Source organism: Capra hircus, chromosome 9, assembly GCF_001704415.2.
Source record: "Capra hircus breed San Clemente chromosome 9, ASM170441v1, whole genome shotgun sequence".
NCBI lineage: Eukaryota > Metazoa > Chordata > Mammalia > Artiodactyla > Bovidae > Capra > Capra hircus.
In genome coordinates, this window is record NC_030816.1 from 68833609 (window position 1) to 68848814 (window position 15206).

The following is a 15206-nucleotide window of genomic DNA, read 5'->3' on the forward strand; positions in this document are numbered from 1 at the left end:
AATCTCAAAAATGACAGAATGATCTCTGTTTCCAAGGCAAACCATTCAATATCATGGTAATCCAAGCCTATGCCCCAACCAGTAATGCTGAAGAAGCTGAAGTTGAATGGTTCTATGAAGACCTACAAGACCTTTTAGAACTAACACCCAAAAAAGATGTCGTTTTTCATTATAGGGGACTGGAATGCAAAAGTAGAAAGTCAAGAAACACCTGGAGTAACAGGCAAATTTGGCCTTAGAATACGGAATGACGCAGGGCAAAGGCTAATAATAGAGTTTTGTCAAGAGAATGCACTGGTCATAGCAAACACCCTCTTCCAACAACACAAGAGAAGACTCTACACATGGATGTCACCAGATGGTCAACAGAGAAATCAGATTGATTACATTCTTTGCAGCCAAAGATGGAGAAGCTCTATAGAGTCAGCAAAAACAAGACCGGGAGCTGACTGTGGCTCAGATCATGAACTCCTTATTGCCAAATTGTAATATCTGCTACTGAAAAAAAAAAAAAATCCACCTATAAGTGGACCTGTAGGATTTAAACTGTGTTGTTCAATGGTCAACCATATTTACCATAGTCAAAGCATATTGACATTAACCACAGTTTTATTTACTCCTTTTCTAAGAAATAATGCAGTTTATATCTTTTAGCTTATAACATTTGTTATAGAATTCAAGGTTCTTTGTGTTTTTTTCCATACAAGGCAAATTTGTATTGTCTACTGATTACCCAGGCTTGTAACTGAAAAAAAAAATGCAATTTATTTGTGGAATTTCTGCTGCTGATATTGTACTTTTCTTTTATAGAGTGGAAAACCACCCATCAGTGATATGTTCACAGACCTCAAGGATGGGAGGAAGCTATTGGATCTTCTAGAAGGCCTCACAGGAACCTCACTGGTGAGAGATGTTATCTTCTAGAACCAGTCTAATGGAGTATCTCTTATAGCTGATACTTGAAGACCCTCTGGGGGTCCTTACAATGTAAAAGCTGATATAGGAACATAAAAAAAGGGTTTTAATGAATTTTTTAATGGAGGTATATTTAGGCTTTATTGAGGACTCTATATTTATCCAAAAAATTACTTTTTATTTTTATTGCTCTCAGGCTGTAGAGAATTACAAAGAAGGATGGATGTGTAAAGAAGGTATGATATTCTGAATAGTGGAAAGTAGAGACAAATATGTTTAATGTTATTTAACAAATGGTTAAAAGAAAGTTATCAAAACTGATGACATCTATTTTTATTCAGATTTTCCGTATTCTCTTCATGTTTGTTTCATCATCAACTCTATTACTTTAGGTGCACGGTACCTAATACTCACACAGAAGTAAGTTTGCCAATGAAGAGGATGCATTTTATGGGTACAAACTTTGACACTAGAGGTAGAACTACTATAAAAGGTATAGAGAGATGCACTTTTGAAGATGAATTTCTTTCTTGCTAGAGTGTGGGATGTTACACTCTACCTTTTGCACCAGATGGTAGGCAGGCACCTACTGGAGAAACTGATCCCTTTCTTAGATAAGATTCCCTGGCCAGTGAGACAGAAAGAAGCCTCCCAGGTCACCTTGGCCCAGTTGGCGATTCGGCCTTCCCAGCGGGCCCTCGTGATGCTATCTGGATCCTAGTATAGCACCTCTGAATCCTCTCTGCTCTGTCTACACTAGTGCAGGTGGAGGTGACGTAACTTCTAAATCTTTGTGCCTTCAGCCCAGTTGAGACAGAATAAGCTTTTTCCCTGGTGGAGCATTGGTTCCCAAGCTTGTTTGTACCTTAGAATCACCAGGGAAATCTTGTACAAATTCCCAAACCAGACTACACTCAAGGCTCATTAAAACACAATCATAGGGAGTGGGATTGGACACAGCATTGGTGTTTTGGGAAGATCCCTAGGGAATTCCAGTGATCAGGCATGCTAAGGAACCACTATCTTATGATGCTATTTGTGGGAGGATTTGCATTCTGTCAGTGCTGGCCTCCATGGTGGCCTGAGAACCCAGCGTGGGCTCCTAGCACAGAGTGGATCTGTAGGCTGAGCTGCTGGTTCACGTGCCTCTCAATGTCAATGATTGACAGCAACATGGAGGGACACTGTCTCATTTGCTTTTGTGTTTTGCTTTCCAGCCGAAAGAACGTGGCTCCACAAGGGTGCACGCTTTAAATAATGTAAACAGAGTGCTGCAGGTTTTACATCAGAATAATGTAAGTTTGTCGTGTGACTTTGGGGGTCCTTTGATGCCATTGGGATGATTTATTACGAAACCAGCCACCTGCTCTGGGCAGCGGTGTCAACCGATTTTTAGAAACATTTCTCATATGAGAAGTATTGAACCTTTTCTATGAGTGAAGGAATGGTTGTGCTTTTTTGTGATTACTATATTGATCTATTATTTAAGTAATACATTTTTGTGACTTTGGTTTACCTGACTCTCTAAAGTCAAAATTTTCTTATCATTTACTTATATTGTTGTCCAAATGTGCTAAACCAAAAACCTGGGTTTCTGTAGAAAAGTCGTCTTAAAAGTTATTTTTTCATTTTACTAGGTGGATTTAGTGAATATAGGAGGAACGGACATTGTAGATGGAAATCACAAACTGACTTTAGGATTACTTTGGAGCATCATTTTGCACTGGCAGGTGGGGAAATTTTCCATTACTTCTTAATAGGAATTGGGAATAGATCATATGTGTGTTAGTTTCTTAGAGCTGCCACAGGGTACCACAAACTGGGTGGCTTCAACAATAGAAATTTGTTTTTTCACAATTTTGGAGGCTAGAAATTGGAGATCCAGGTGTCAGCAAGGTTGGTTTCTTCTTTATTGGTAGGTGGCTACCTTCTTCTTGTCTTCTCATGTGGTCTGTGGATATCTGTGTCCTAATCTTTGCTTATTCCAAGATACCAGTCATACTGGATTAGGACTAACCCATGTGATCTCATTTTACCTTAACTACTTCTTTACAGATTCTATTTCTAAATACATCCCTATGGTGAGGTGCTGGGGGTTAGTATTTCAACATACAAATTTGGAGAAAGGATATAATTCAACTTATTTGGAATGAAAAGCCTGACAAACTGCTCTATTTTCCTGGCCTAGAGAAAAAGTATCTATTTTTTAAATATTAAATTTTAAAAATCCCAGGCTTATAGAAGCATTGCAAAAATAACTCAAAGAATTCCTGGATACCTTTCACTCAGATTTTCCAAATGTTAACAGCTATTTGTATTTTTGTGTTTTCTCTCTCTGTCCCTCTTTCACTAAATAGTTAAGTGTGTATTTTGTAAAAGCAAATTATTTTTCTAAAAACAAGAAGTTTTCTTATATAACTACAATATATTAAAATAATATAAAATATCAAATACATAATATTTATATATTGTTATAAATATATTTATACATTATTATAATATTTATAATGCTAATGTTAATCATTATACAATTATTATACTATACCCTAACAAATACTATATAATTAGTAAAATCAGGAAGATAATATTGAAACAAAATAATTATGTGATCTAGAGATCTGATGGAGATTTTGTCAATTGCCCCAATAATATCGTTTAGAGAAAAGAATACAGGACTATGAATTACATTATTTTTTCTTGCCTTTTTAGTCGTCTTTAATCTGGCATAATTTCTGAGTATTTCTTTGCACTTCGTGATATTGACGTTTTTGAAGAGTACTGGATAGTTATTTTGTAGAATGTTCTTCCTTGTGGGTTTGACAGATATTTCCTCTTGATTAGACTTAGGTTATTCATTTGTGGGATAAATGCCACAAAAATGTTGCTGAGTTTTTCTTAATATACCATATCACAAAGCACATGGCGGTCTGTTTTTTTTTTTCCGGCTGTATTAACTCGTCATTTGGGTAAGGCGAACTCTGCCGGTGTCTCCACTGTAAGGTGACTGCCCTTTGCTATTGAAAAGTATCTTCTGGAGATATATTTTGAGACTTGGTAAATATTCAGCTACTTATTAAACTTTTGTCCATTATTTTTAAGATCCATTCATACGTAGTTCTTGTTGTTGTTGTTTAGTCTCTATGTCATGTCCAACTCTTTTGTGACCCCGTGGACCGTAGCCTGCCAGGCTCCTCTGTTTATAGGATTTCCCAGGCAAGCGCACTGGAGCGGGTTGCCATTTCCTTCTCTAGGGGATCCTTCCGACCCAAAGACTGAGCCGATGTCTCCTGCACTGGCAAGTGGATTCTTCACCACTGAGCCATCAGTTATTATTCTGGTGCTTGGCAAAGTGATTTTCTAATTTCATTTCTTCTACATTTGTTAATTATCTTTCCACTTGTGAGGAAGAGCCTTCCCTTGTCTCTCGTTTCTCTGTATCTGTCTATCTATTCATTTATATATCTGTGCATACTGATGGATTTTTACTTATTTAGTAGGTTATGATCTTTCACTATCATTATTTATTTTATAAGCCCCTTTAAATTGGCTCTTGTGTGTGTGTTTTTTAATGTCCACACCATTATTTGAACACTTCCTTAAAACATATGTATTAATTTAGAATAATAACATAAAATATTATTTCTAGATTTTAATTGTTACTGCCATCAGAAAATGCAATTCATTTTGGATTTCGTAGTCAACCAAATTCTTCCCTTCTTTCTCATTTCTGTAGAAAATAAAAATTGAGTTTTCCTCCTGTTAAAAGATGTTTGCAAATGTATCATTTTAAAATATTTTTTGTGGCTATGAAATTAATGTTCACTGTAACCAAATGTATTAAAAATATTGCTAAGATATAGAAAATGCCATGATATGTAAAGGTGAGGTTAAAATGACCTCTGAATCAAAATTATTACTGTTAAAATGTTTAAATCATTATATGTTAAAATGTTTTCCAGTGTTTAAAGGAAACTTTTGAAATAAAATGAATACCATTGGCCTGGCCCAATGGTTCATGAATATAGCGTTCCTTATTCAAGGACTTGATTCTAGTTACTACTTGGAGTTATTGGCAGGTGTTGTTTCATTTGAACAGGTGAAAGATGTCATGAAGGATATCATGTCAGACCTGCAGCAGACGAACAGCGAGAAGATCCTGCTGAGCTGGGTGCGCCAGTCCACGAGCCCATACAGTCAGGTCAACGTCCTCAACTTCACCACCAGCTGGACAGATGGGCTTGCCTTTAATGCTGTGCTCCACCGACATAAGTGAGATGTGACTCTTCTTAGCTGTGCAGATTTGTACAAATCTGTACATCCTTTCTGTCTCTCCCTACTTAATCCCTTCTAAGGTCCCTTCCCACGACCACTCTCTCCTCTGTACATGCTCTCTGAAAACATAAAAAAAAAGAAATATCATAGAAAAAAAAAACCACCCATCACATTTTGTTTCCATAGGACTTAAATGCCACAGTGTACAAAACCCATGATTTCTTGTACATATTTGTAAGTTAAAAAATGTAAAATAATTCACATAGTTCAAGCCCACTCATTCCCCACTACACCAATGATATACACAAAGAATTGTGATACTTTTCAGCCTTCTGCTAAAAGAAAAAACTATAAATTGAGTGCAATCCCACTTAAAAATAGATAAATGATTTTTCTTTTCATGAAACTTGTGATCAGAGTCTGATTCTATAATAAAAGACCAAGGAATCAAAAGGAGCCACTTCACTCTTGAAGAAGAGACAGGCTAAAGTACTTTCCAAACAGAAAGCAAGACTAATTATGAAGCTATGTTAATTGAGACTATATAGCACTACCAATAAAGTACAATGTAATAATAAGCTAAAGCATAAGAAATTGCCAATGTTTGACTGTTTTTGACACGTAAGAATGGCAGTTTCATGTGGTTCAACCTAAGGGAATAAATAGCTCAGAAAGAGCTCCATTCTGATCTACAACTGAGCCGATGCTGCAGAGTAATAGATGGTATGGAATAAGTGAAAACGCATGAATTGGATCCCTGCATCACCATATCCCCAATAAATGCCAGATGCAGCAAGACTTTAATTGTGAAAGGCAAAATTTGTTATGTGTTTTATCCCTCTTGTAAATTATTTATTGTCTCAAGTTTTATTTCCTGTATGTTCTTTACTGATATATAAAAATGCAGTTGATGTTTATATGGCTTATATCTAGAAGCTTATTAAATTCTGATAAATTTCAAATTTGTTATTGTAGGTTTTATTTTGTTACTATAGGTTTTTTTCATGAATTATAATAATTTTTCTCTCCTTCCCTCCCTTCCTCTTTCTTTCCCTCCTCTTCTCTTTCCCCTTTATTTGTGCCTTGTCCTTCAATATAATATTGATCTAAATTGGTAGTACTGAGACAGAATGCCTTGTTCTTTAATGTTTTACCATAATGCTATAATTTGCTGTAGTTTTTTTTTTCCATATACCTTTTATCTGATTAAAAAAAACCCTGTCTTCTTCATCTCCTTTATCAGTTTAAGGAGGTTGTCCTCTGTTTCTAGTTGGTTAAGAGATGCTGCCAGAAAACTTGAATTGTAGCTAAAACATTTTTCTATCTATTGCTTGACTGAACAAAAATGTATGGAGTATCTTCTGAGTGCTAGGCATAGGATGTAGAACAGAGATAAAAAGCAAGCAAAAATCCCAGTCCTCCTTCTTGGAATTAATGTTCAAATAGAGGGAAGCAGGCAATTAAAAAAAAAAAAGGAAATGTAAGTTGTGTGGCATATAGAAGTGGTAAATATTGCCGAAGAAAAATCTATCATGCAAGATGAGAGGAATTACCTGGCATGCGGGAGGTCCCTGGGTGCAGGGGTGTGAGTAAGGAGTGTAACAGGAGATGGAGTCAGAGAGGAAACTGGGGGTGGGGTGATGGAGGCAAATCTCAGAAAGGTAGGTTGGTCCAAGGTGCAAGAGCAGATAGAGCACAAAGAAAATGATCAACTTTTAAGCAGTCAGGGTGACAATAATGTCCAATTTGTGGGATTAAAAGAAAATCACGATAGAAATGAAATACTAAACAATAGCTCTATGGAGCAGAGTGGATGGAAATTCTCTTAGGGATTTTTGCCTTAGAAATATCCTGTGAAGTGATTAGAGCTGGATTTTCTATTCTGCTAATCTTGGTCTTTTAATCAGAGATTTTAGTCCATTAACATTATTGTGATAACTGATGTATTTACAGAAGTTCATTCTTAAATTTATTTTGAGCTCATTTTCTTACTTTTTCTTCTTGTCTTCTCGTAGGTTTTTCCTCCTTTTTTTTCTTTCTTTCACTATTTGGAAAATATTATATCATTTCTAGTCATTCAGTGGCTACTCCAGAATTTTAACAGCATATTTAACCAATACAAAAATCTTAGAATGTTTTACCTGTCATTTTCATATTTATAGATTATTTTATAAAGTATTATATATTTGACAAGCTTTTGGGATATACAAGATAAACTTTTAAATTTATAGTCACAAATAAAAAAGTAAAAAACTGAAATGTATATGATTTCAGTAACAACTTTTTCCCCATGTATTTCATCATCACTGAATTTTATTTGCATGCTAATTTCAGACCTGATCTCTTCAGCTGGGATAGAGTTGTCAAAATGTCCCCAACTGAGAGACTTGAACATGCCTTCAGCAAGGCTCAAACTTATTTGGGAATTGAAAAGCTATTAGATCCTGAAGGTATTGTTCAGTGTTTAATTTCAACCTTGGTTTTGCTTTACAATTTTATTGAATACTTGAAATGCAGTATTTTTGTTTGTTTGTTTGTTGTTGTTCTCTCTTTGTAGAAAGAATTGTGAGAATTAAGGAAGTGTTTTTCCTTTTGAAATATGGTACAAGACTTTGTATTATAGACATAATACTTCTGTGCTTAACAATTTCTAGGATCCTTCAGGAGGAAATTTAATTACATCACAGAAGAATAGTTAATAAATACCAGCATAAGATTTAATGTTTTAGGAAAACAAAATTCTTAGACAAACAATTTAGTGTTTGGTTCATTTCATTAAAATGTGTTTTTTGGGAGAATGACATTCTAACATGTATACTGTCATGTAAGAATTGAATCGCCAGTCTATGTCTGACGCAGGATGCAGCATGCTTGGGGCTGGTGCATGGGGATGACCCAGAGAGATGTTATGGGGAGGGAGGTGGGAGGGGGGTTCATGTTTGGGAACGCATGTAAGAATTAAAGATTTTAAAATTAAAAAAATAAAATAAAATAAAATGTGTTTTTTGTATGAACGAGCTTCTTATATACAATGTGGAAACTTTACTTACGAATGTTGCAAGACTGAAGTCTAGACTTATTTTCATAATATGAATGAAATCTGTGACATTACCTTAAATGGTAGCTTATCTTTTAGCCTGTGGGGGAAACTTTTAGAGAAGATTTTTGAGAAATAAGATATTGCACAAAAATCCATAGGTAATTATCTTTACCTGTGTCTCATATATTATATGAAAGTTACCAAGCTGTGGTATTGCGAAGATAGTATACTAGTATTGTTTATGGGCACTAAGGACAGTTATTTTATGTCTAATATTGAGCAATTCACATACTTTGGACATCTAATTTAAGCTGGTTCTTATTTTCTTTTACTATTAGATGTTGCCGTTCAGCTTCCTGACAAGAAATCCATAATAATGTACTTAACGTCTTTGTTTGAAGTGCTACCTCAGCAAGTCACTATAGATGCCATCCGTGAGGTAGAAACACTCCCAAGGAAATATAAGAAAGAATGTGAAGAAGGAGAAATTAACATACAGGTACAGGTAAACTTTTGCTGATATATTTGACTTGCCGTATTGTTTTTTGTAAGGTAATAGGTAAGAGAATTCTGAGGATTTTTTTCTTGACTGAGAAGATCTTGGTTTCTCAGCATCAGAGCTTCAGTTTATCAGTTAGCATGCTGTCTCCATCATGTGCATGTGATGGAAAACCACAACTTTAGTGATTTTACTTTTTAAAAGGGAAAAAATATGTTTCATATAGCAAGGCTGGAGTTAGGGCCTAAGATAATTATGCTTTTGCATAAACATGCTGTTTGATTAAGAGCAAGTGTGTTAGGGAGTTTGGGATTGACATGTACACACTGCTGTATTTAAAATGGATAACCTACTGTCTAGCACAGGGAACTCTGCTCAATATTCACTAACAATCTAACTGGGAAAAGAATTTTAGAAAGACTATAGATATGTGTGTGTATGTGTTAGTCGCTCAGACGTGTCTGACTCTTTATGACACCATAGACTGGAGCCCACCAGGCTCCTTTGTCCACGGATTCTCCAGGCAAGAATACTGGAGTGGGTTCCCATTCCCTTCTCCAGGGCGACTTCCCAACCTAGGGATTAAACCCAGATTTCCTGCATTGCAGGTGGCTTCTTTTACTGTCTGAGCTACCAGGGAAGCCCAGATACATGTATATGTATAACTGAATAATAAAAAAGAGCAGTATATTGATATTAAACACTTCATTTGCATGCTTTCATTAATGCCTTAGAAGCTGAATTAAGTTTACGAAAGAAATATGATATGGTCAAGTTGTAATCATCTACTCTTTGACCTATCTTGCTTTCTTTTACTTTTCAGTGAATGCTAATAGCCCGCCTTCCTCTCTTTCTCTTTCTACAGATATGTGCTTAGAGCATTAGGTGATCAGTAAATCATTCCTGAAAATCTCCTCTTGTATTTGAATGAATACCTTCTGAACACTTGCAGTTAGATAATGCCTTCCATTTTCCACCTCATAGATCCTAGTGCCTATCTTAATAACCTTTAGCTGGTCACTAAGTTTCCTAGTTCTCAGATATCTTCATTAGGTTATGGAGGTTTGGTACTAAATGATCTCCAGGATTATGCTGGCTTTCCAGTTTCAGAGTTTTAGGTCCAGAACTTAACTCATTTTTCCTTCTCTCTCTTTGCTATCATCTGTCTCCTAATTATCCAGTGTTGCACCTATGGGCTCACTGATTCACTGTTTTTAGCTCCTGCATGTCATTTACTGGGTCCCTTTGGATTCTTCCTTCAAAATATCTTGGGGTGTGTTTACTTTACTTACTTTCTTTCTCATACTTGTTAAAGACCTCATCTCCTCTTGTAGTTTACAAGGCCCAGCCCACTGCCCCAACTCATCTCAGGCCAGTGTACTCCAGTCGTGGTGGACTTCTCTCCTTCCCCCAGATTCTTGTACCTGTGGGCTGATCTCCATGAAACGCTCCTCCACCCACTGTTTGCATGGCAAGCTTCCCATCTTTCCCCAGTTTCAATGGAACTTTTTCAGAAAGGACTTCCCTGATTAACCTATTTGAAATCCGGCCCTACACACACACACACACACTCAGTCTGTTTCTCGCTGTCACAGTATTTTTACAAACTATGTTAAGAATTTTCAATTGTATCTTAAGAGCATTGAGGAAGCAGTGAAAGATTTTAAGCAGAGAAGTCTTAGGATATAATTGCATTTTCCAAACATCATTCCAGCTGCTCTGTGAGAAGTGGATGGTGCAGGTAGAAGTTTGGATAGTAATAGGGAACTGAAGACACTGGTGATCAGGCTGTTGTAGTCCTGAGATCAAATGACAGTTGTGAAGATGGGACCAAAAGACCTGGATGGGTTTGAGATAAATTTTGAAGGTAGGAATTACTTATCCATATTAAATGTAGGAGGGGAAAGAAAAAGAGGAACCATGTCTGGCCCCCTGGTGTTTACCTGGAGGAGTTAGTTAAGTGCACGGAGGAGCCATTTACTGAAATGGGAAGCCCGGAGAGGTTTGGGGGGAAAAGTGAAGGGTTTAAATATTGACAAGGCTTGATATGCCTATGAAAAATTGAAGTGGAAATGTTAAGGAAGCTGGGACATAGGAGTTTGGGATGAGAAGTATAAAGGTAATAGGATATATTAATAGAAGGTTCTTGAAATCTAATAGCAATGGGTGAAGCCTTGCAGGCAAAGTACATAAAGAGAATTTAAAAAGGGCCTGGGACTTAATTTTGAGGAGCTTCATTGCTTACATGTTGGCAAATGCTTTTGAACTAGGAGAAAAACCAAGGCAGTGTTATTTAAGCAGGGAAAGGAGAACTTCGAGAGGGTGGGGACAGGTCAGATGTATAGAATGCCACTGAGCCCTTCAGAAACAGAAGGTGACCAGACTTCTGAGTTTGCTTTAAACAGTTCTGATTTATGTATGTTGTTCTAGCACTGTGGTTATAAAACATGTTCTGGTTTTGTGTTCATTACATGATCATCCTGAAGATGATGCTGAAGAATGGATTTGTCATTGAGAAGGTTACTGGTAACAGTGGCAAAATACTTTCCAGGTGTGTGATCAGGACCAATCTGATCAGCATGAAAAGGAGTGTTAACAAAAGCAGTTGTTAAATACATGAGCTTTTCTTATGTTGTTTTCTATACATTTTGGTATGTTTCAGATACATGAAAATTGTGGATGAGAGGTGAAAAGGTAGAGACAGGCTGTAGGCAAATTTTAAAGAACTTTGCTCTGGAAGGGAACTAGTGAATGAGATAGGTGGTTAGTTTGGTTGTACAATTCTGAAGTATATAAGAAAATACTCCATTGCTTAGAAGGAGCTTGGAATAACTTATTCCACATGCTCTTAAAAACAAACAAACAAAAACCAGCTAGTAAACTAGAGGGCTACTGCCTCAGAAAAATATCATCAGTACAGTAGCCTGTATATATGTATGGCTGTCTTTTAGTGTCTAAAATGCAATGCTAAAATGCTATTCAGTAAAAGCAATTTAACAAGAGTTCTAATTGCTCTCTTTAAATGACATCTACCCTTTCAAGGTCCAACATGTTCCAGATCCTCTGTGAAACGTCCTGATCTATCCCTTGATGAATTCAAATAACATCCCTTGTTAGACCCATGGAATTTATAACTTTGTTAAGAGCCTTTTTATTTTTGTTCAGAAGTGATTCATGTGGGTTATTTGTCTCTTCCCAACTATATACTCTGGGAGATAGTCAAGGACAGGGAAGCCTAGTGTGCTACAGTCCATGGGGTCTCAAAAAGTTGGACAGGACTGAGCGACTGAACAACACCAACAGCTATATTAGAGTATGTCTGAGTATAGAATCCATGAGTGATACAGCTTTTGTACTCTTTGCCATCCTGGCATGAATAAATGCTTTCTGACTAGTTCACAGCATTGCTCACTCAGCTCCTGAGAATCCAACGGATGCCTTAAGACCCAGTGGTGTTTACCTTGGGTCTCCATCCAGTGTGCCTTTGTTGAACACCTTCTGGTCTTCACGATGCTTGTGGATTTTCTTGGATTTGTTTTTATAGAGCTCGGCACCAGAGGAGGAGCAAGAGAGTCCCCGAGCTGAAACCCCCAGCACTGTCACGGAGGTTGATATGGATCTAGACAGCTATCAGATAGCACTGGAGGAAGTGCTGACCTGGTTGCTTTCTGCCGAGGACACTTTTCAGGAGCAGGATGACATTTCTGATGATGTGGAAGAAGTCAAAGACCAGTTTGCAACCCATGAAGTAAGTCATCTGTAGCTGATGAGCAGGATATATGTGCCTTGGTGCCTGTGTCTTAATCAGGAGATGCACCCTGATGTATAATGTTTACTGAATTCTGCTCCACAGAAATTTCATGGCATTATTTGAGGACTTCAGTTCAGATCAGTTGCTCAGTCGTGTCTGACTCTTTGCGACCCCATGGACTGCAGGATGCCAGGCCTCCATGTCCATCACCAACTCCCGGAGCTTGCTCAAATTCATGGCCATTGAGTTGGTGATGCCATCCAACCATCTCATCCTCTTTCGTTCCTTTCTCCTCCTGCTTTCAATCTTTCCCAGCATCAGAGTCTTTTCAAATGAGTCAGTTCTTCGCATCAGGTGGCCAAGGTATTGGAGCTTCAGCTTCAGCATCAGTCCTTCTAATGAATGTTCAGGACTGATTTGATTTCCTTTAAGATGAATTGGTTGGATCTCCCCAACACCACAGTTCAAAAACATCAATTCTTCGGCACTCAATTCTCTTTATAGTCCAACTCTCACATTCATACATAACTACTGGAAAAACCATAACTTTGACTAGGTGGACCTTTGTTGGCAAAGTAATGTCTCTGCTTTACACTTTTTTTTTTTTTTGGAGGACCTAAGATTTTAAATAGGGCTTCATTATAAAATTGGCATGGGTGATTAACTCTACATTAGAATTAAATTTTCGATTTTGATCTTACCATAATTTGTAGATTCAGTGGAGCCACTGACAAAAATCAACGCTTTAGTACTGCTCATTTTGGAAGTGTATTATTATAGTTAAGACATAAAATGGCTAATCAGTACATCAAGTCTTTAAATTTTGAATGCTCCCTAGGAAGTGGTTATTTTTATTTGTTATATGATTAAGCAAACTTGTATCCAGTATTCTTGTATACTTTTATATAATGAAAATTTCCTGCTATTTCAGGAATACATTGCATTGTAGTGATTGGATTATGTAAAGAATTCTTTTGATTAAGTAGTTTTTTGGTGTTATGTTAATTGACAGATCTTATTTGCTATTTTGGTTTGAAAATAATACAAATGGTCATTTTATTTAAGCAAGTCCTTTTGGGTAAGCATGGTGTTTTATTTATTATATCTTCTCATAGTTCCATGTTAATGATCTATCAGTAGCATAATCAGCATTGACATAAAATAGCTCGTGTTATCAGATGTAACATGGTCCTCTTTGATCTTATCTTTTTCCTTAGGTCAGCTGCTTATTTCCAATATTCAGAGCTTAAAAAAAAAATGGATCAAAGTCTTCTTTATTTGAAGTCTGCATGGTTACTTTTTTTTTCCCCCCACAGCATTGATATTTGGGCATTAACAATTTATTAAGATTTGCTTTTCTTCAATGAGCAGCTCATAGATCATAATGATGTACCTTCCCAGGCTTTCATGATGGAGCTGACAGCTCACCAGAGCAGCGTGGGGAACGTCTTGCAGGCAGGAAACCAACTGATAACACAAGGAACTCTGACAGATGAAGAGGAGTTTGAGATTCAGGAACAAATGTCCCTGCTGAATGCCAGATGGGAGGCGCTCAGAGTCGAAAGTATGGACAGACAGTCCCGGTGAGTGGAAGCCCGGGAGTGAACACTGCTGCAAGATGGGGCCTAGTTGTTTTCTTTAAAAATTTTTAAAAAGTCTTTATTGAGTTTGTTACAATATTGCTTCTGCTGTTATGTTCTGTTTTTTTTGTCCACAAGGCTTGTGGGATCTTAGTTCCCTGAGCAGGGATCGAACCCTTACCTTCTGCATTAGAAGGTGAAGTCTTAACCACTGAAAGTCCCTGTTGCCCACTTTAACACAAGTAAAAGTCTACATGTCTGTGGGAACAAGATAACCAGAGAACTTGCCTTGTCAAATTTTGACTCTTTTCTGTATGTAGCATTGCTGGAATTTTTATGATCTTTATTTCTCCTTTGATATGTTAACCAAATAAAAAGGTAAAAGTGGCCATACAGAAATCAGCAAAAAAAGGGCAAAGTCATTTTATGTGGACTTTGCAGTATTAAAGCTGTCTAACCATCAACTCTGACCTGAAGATAGGGCTATGTTTTATTTATCTAGAATTCCATTTTGTGACTTTTTTTAAGAGTACGGTTCATTTTATTTCATGTATTGTATGTTAAGGAGCAAACTATTCCACTGTAATTTCCACCTATTTAATAGGCAGGAATTCCTGATTAAAGAAACAATGATTCTGATACAAATAGAGGGTGCTGTTATTTGCATTTCTGGAGTGCATTTAGTTGACTGCATTTAGGAAGAAAATAATTTTTTTTTTGCTGGTTTCTATATTTAAAGACTAAATGTTGCTTTATAAGTTTAGACAAGAGTGTGTTCCCTGCCCCATTTTCTTGATGCCTGTAGTGTGTGTTTGCCTTTGCAAAGGGAAGAAGGAGTGGGGATAACGCTTTGTTCCCCTTGGATAGGTTGCACGATGTCCTCATGGAACTCCAGAGGAAGCAGCTTCAGCAGCTGTCTGCCTGGTTAACGCTCACGGAAGAACGCATTCAGAAGATGGAAACTTGCCCCCTGGATGATGACTTAAAATCCCTGCAAAAGCTGCTGGAAGATCATAAAGTAAATCTGGCTCATATTTCTTTTATACCTTATCAAATATGAAAAAGCAGCACTTAGAATTCTCAGGGGCTGATGGCATCTATCGTTAGCACAGAGTTGGGCCACTCCTTCAGTGTGCTCTTGTATTCAGT

At 37.0% G+C, this 15206-nt stretch overlaps 1 protein-coding gene across 8 annotated transcripts in view; it reads left to right on the plus strand.

Annotated features, from left to right (window-relative positions):
- Positions 1-15206, plus strand: part of UTRN (utrophin) — a 556454-nt gene that overhangs the window by 132948 nt on the left and 408300 nt on the right. For all 8 annotated transcript variants that reach the window (XM_013966586.2, XM_018053300.1, XM_018053301.1 and 5 more), the window contains 9 exons: positions 811-903; positions 2133-2210; positions 2553-2645; positions 5012-5184; positions 7522-7637; positions 8566-8726; positions 12271-12474; positions 13879-14060; positions 14925-15075. In XM_013966586.2, the coding sequence (XP_013822040.2) occupies positions 811-903; positions 2133-2210; positions 2553-2645; positions 5012-5184; positions 7522-7637; positions 8566-8726; positions 12271-12474; positions 13879-14060; positions 14925-15075 (1251 nt within the window). The remainder of the gene's footprint in view (positions 1-810; positions 904-2132; positions 2211-2552; positions 2646-5011; positions 5185-7521; positions 7638-8565; positions 8727-12270; positions 12475-13878; positions 14061-14924; positions 15076-15206) is intronic.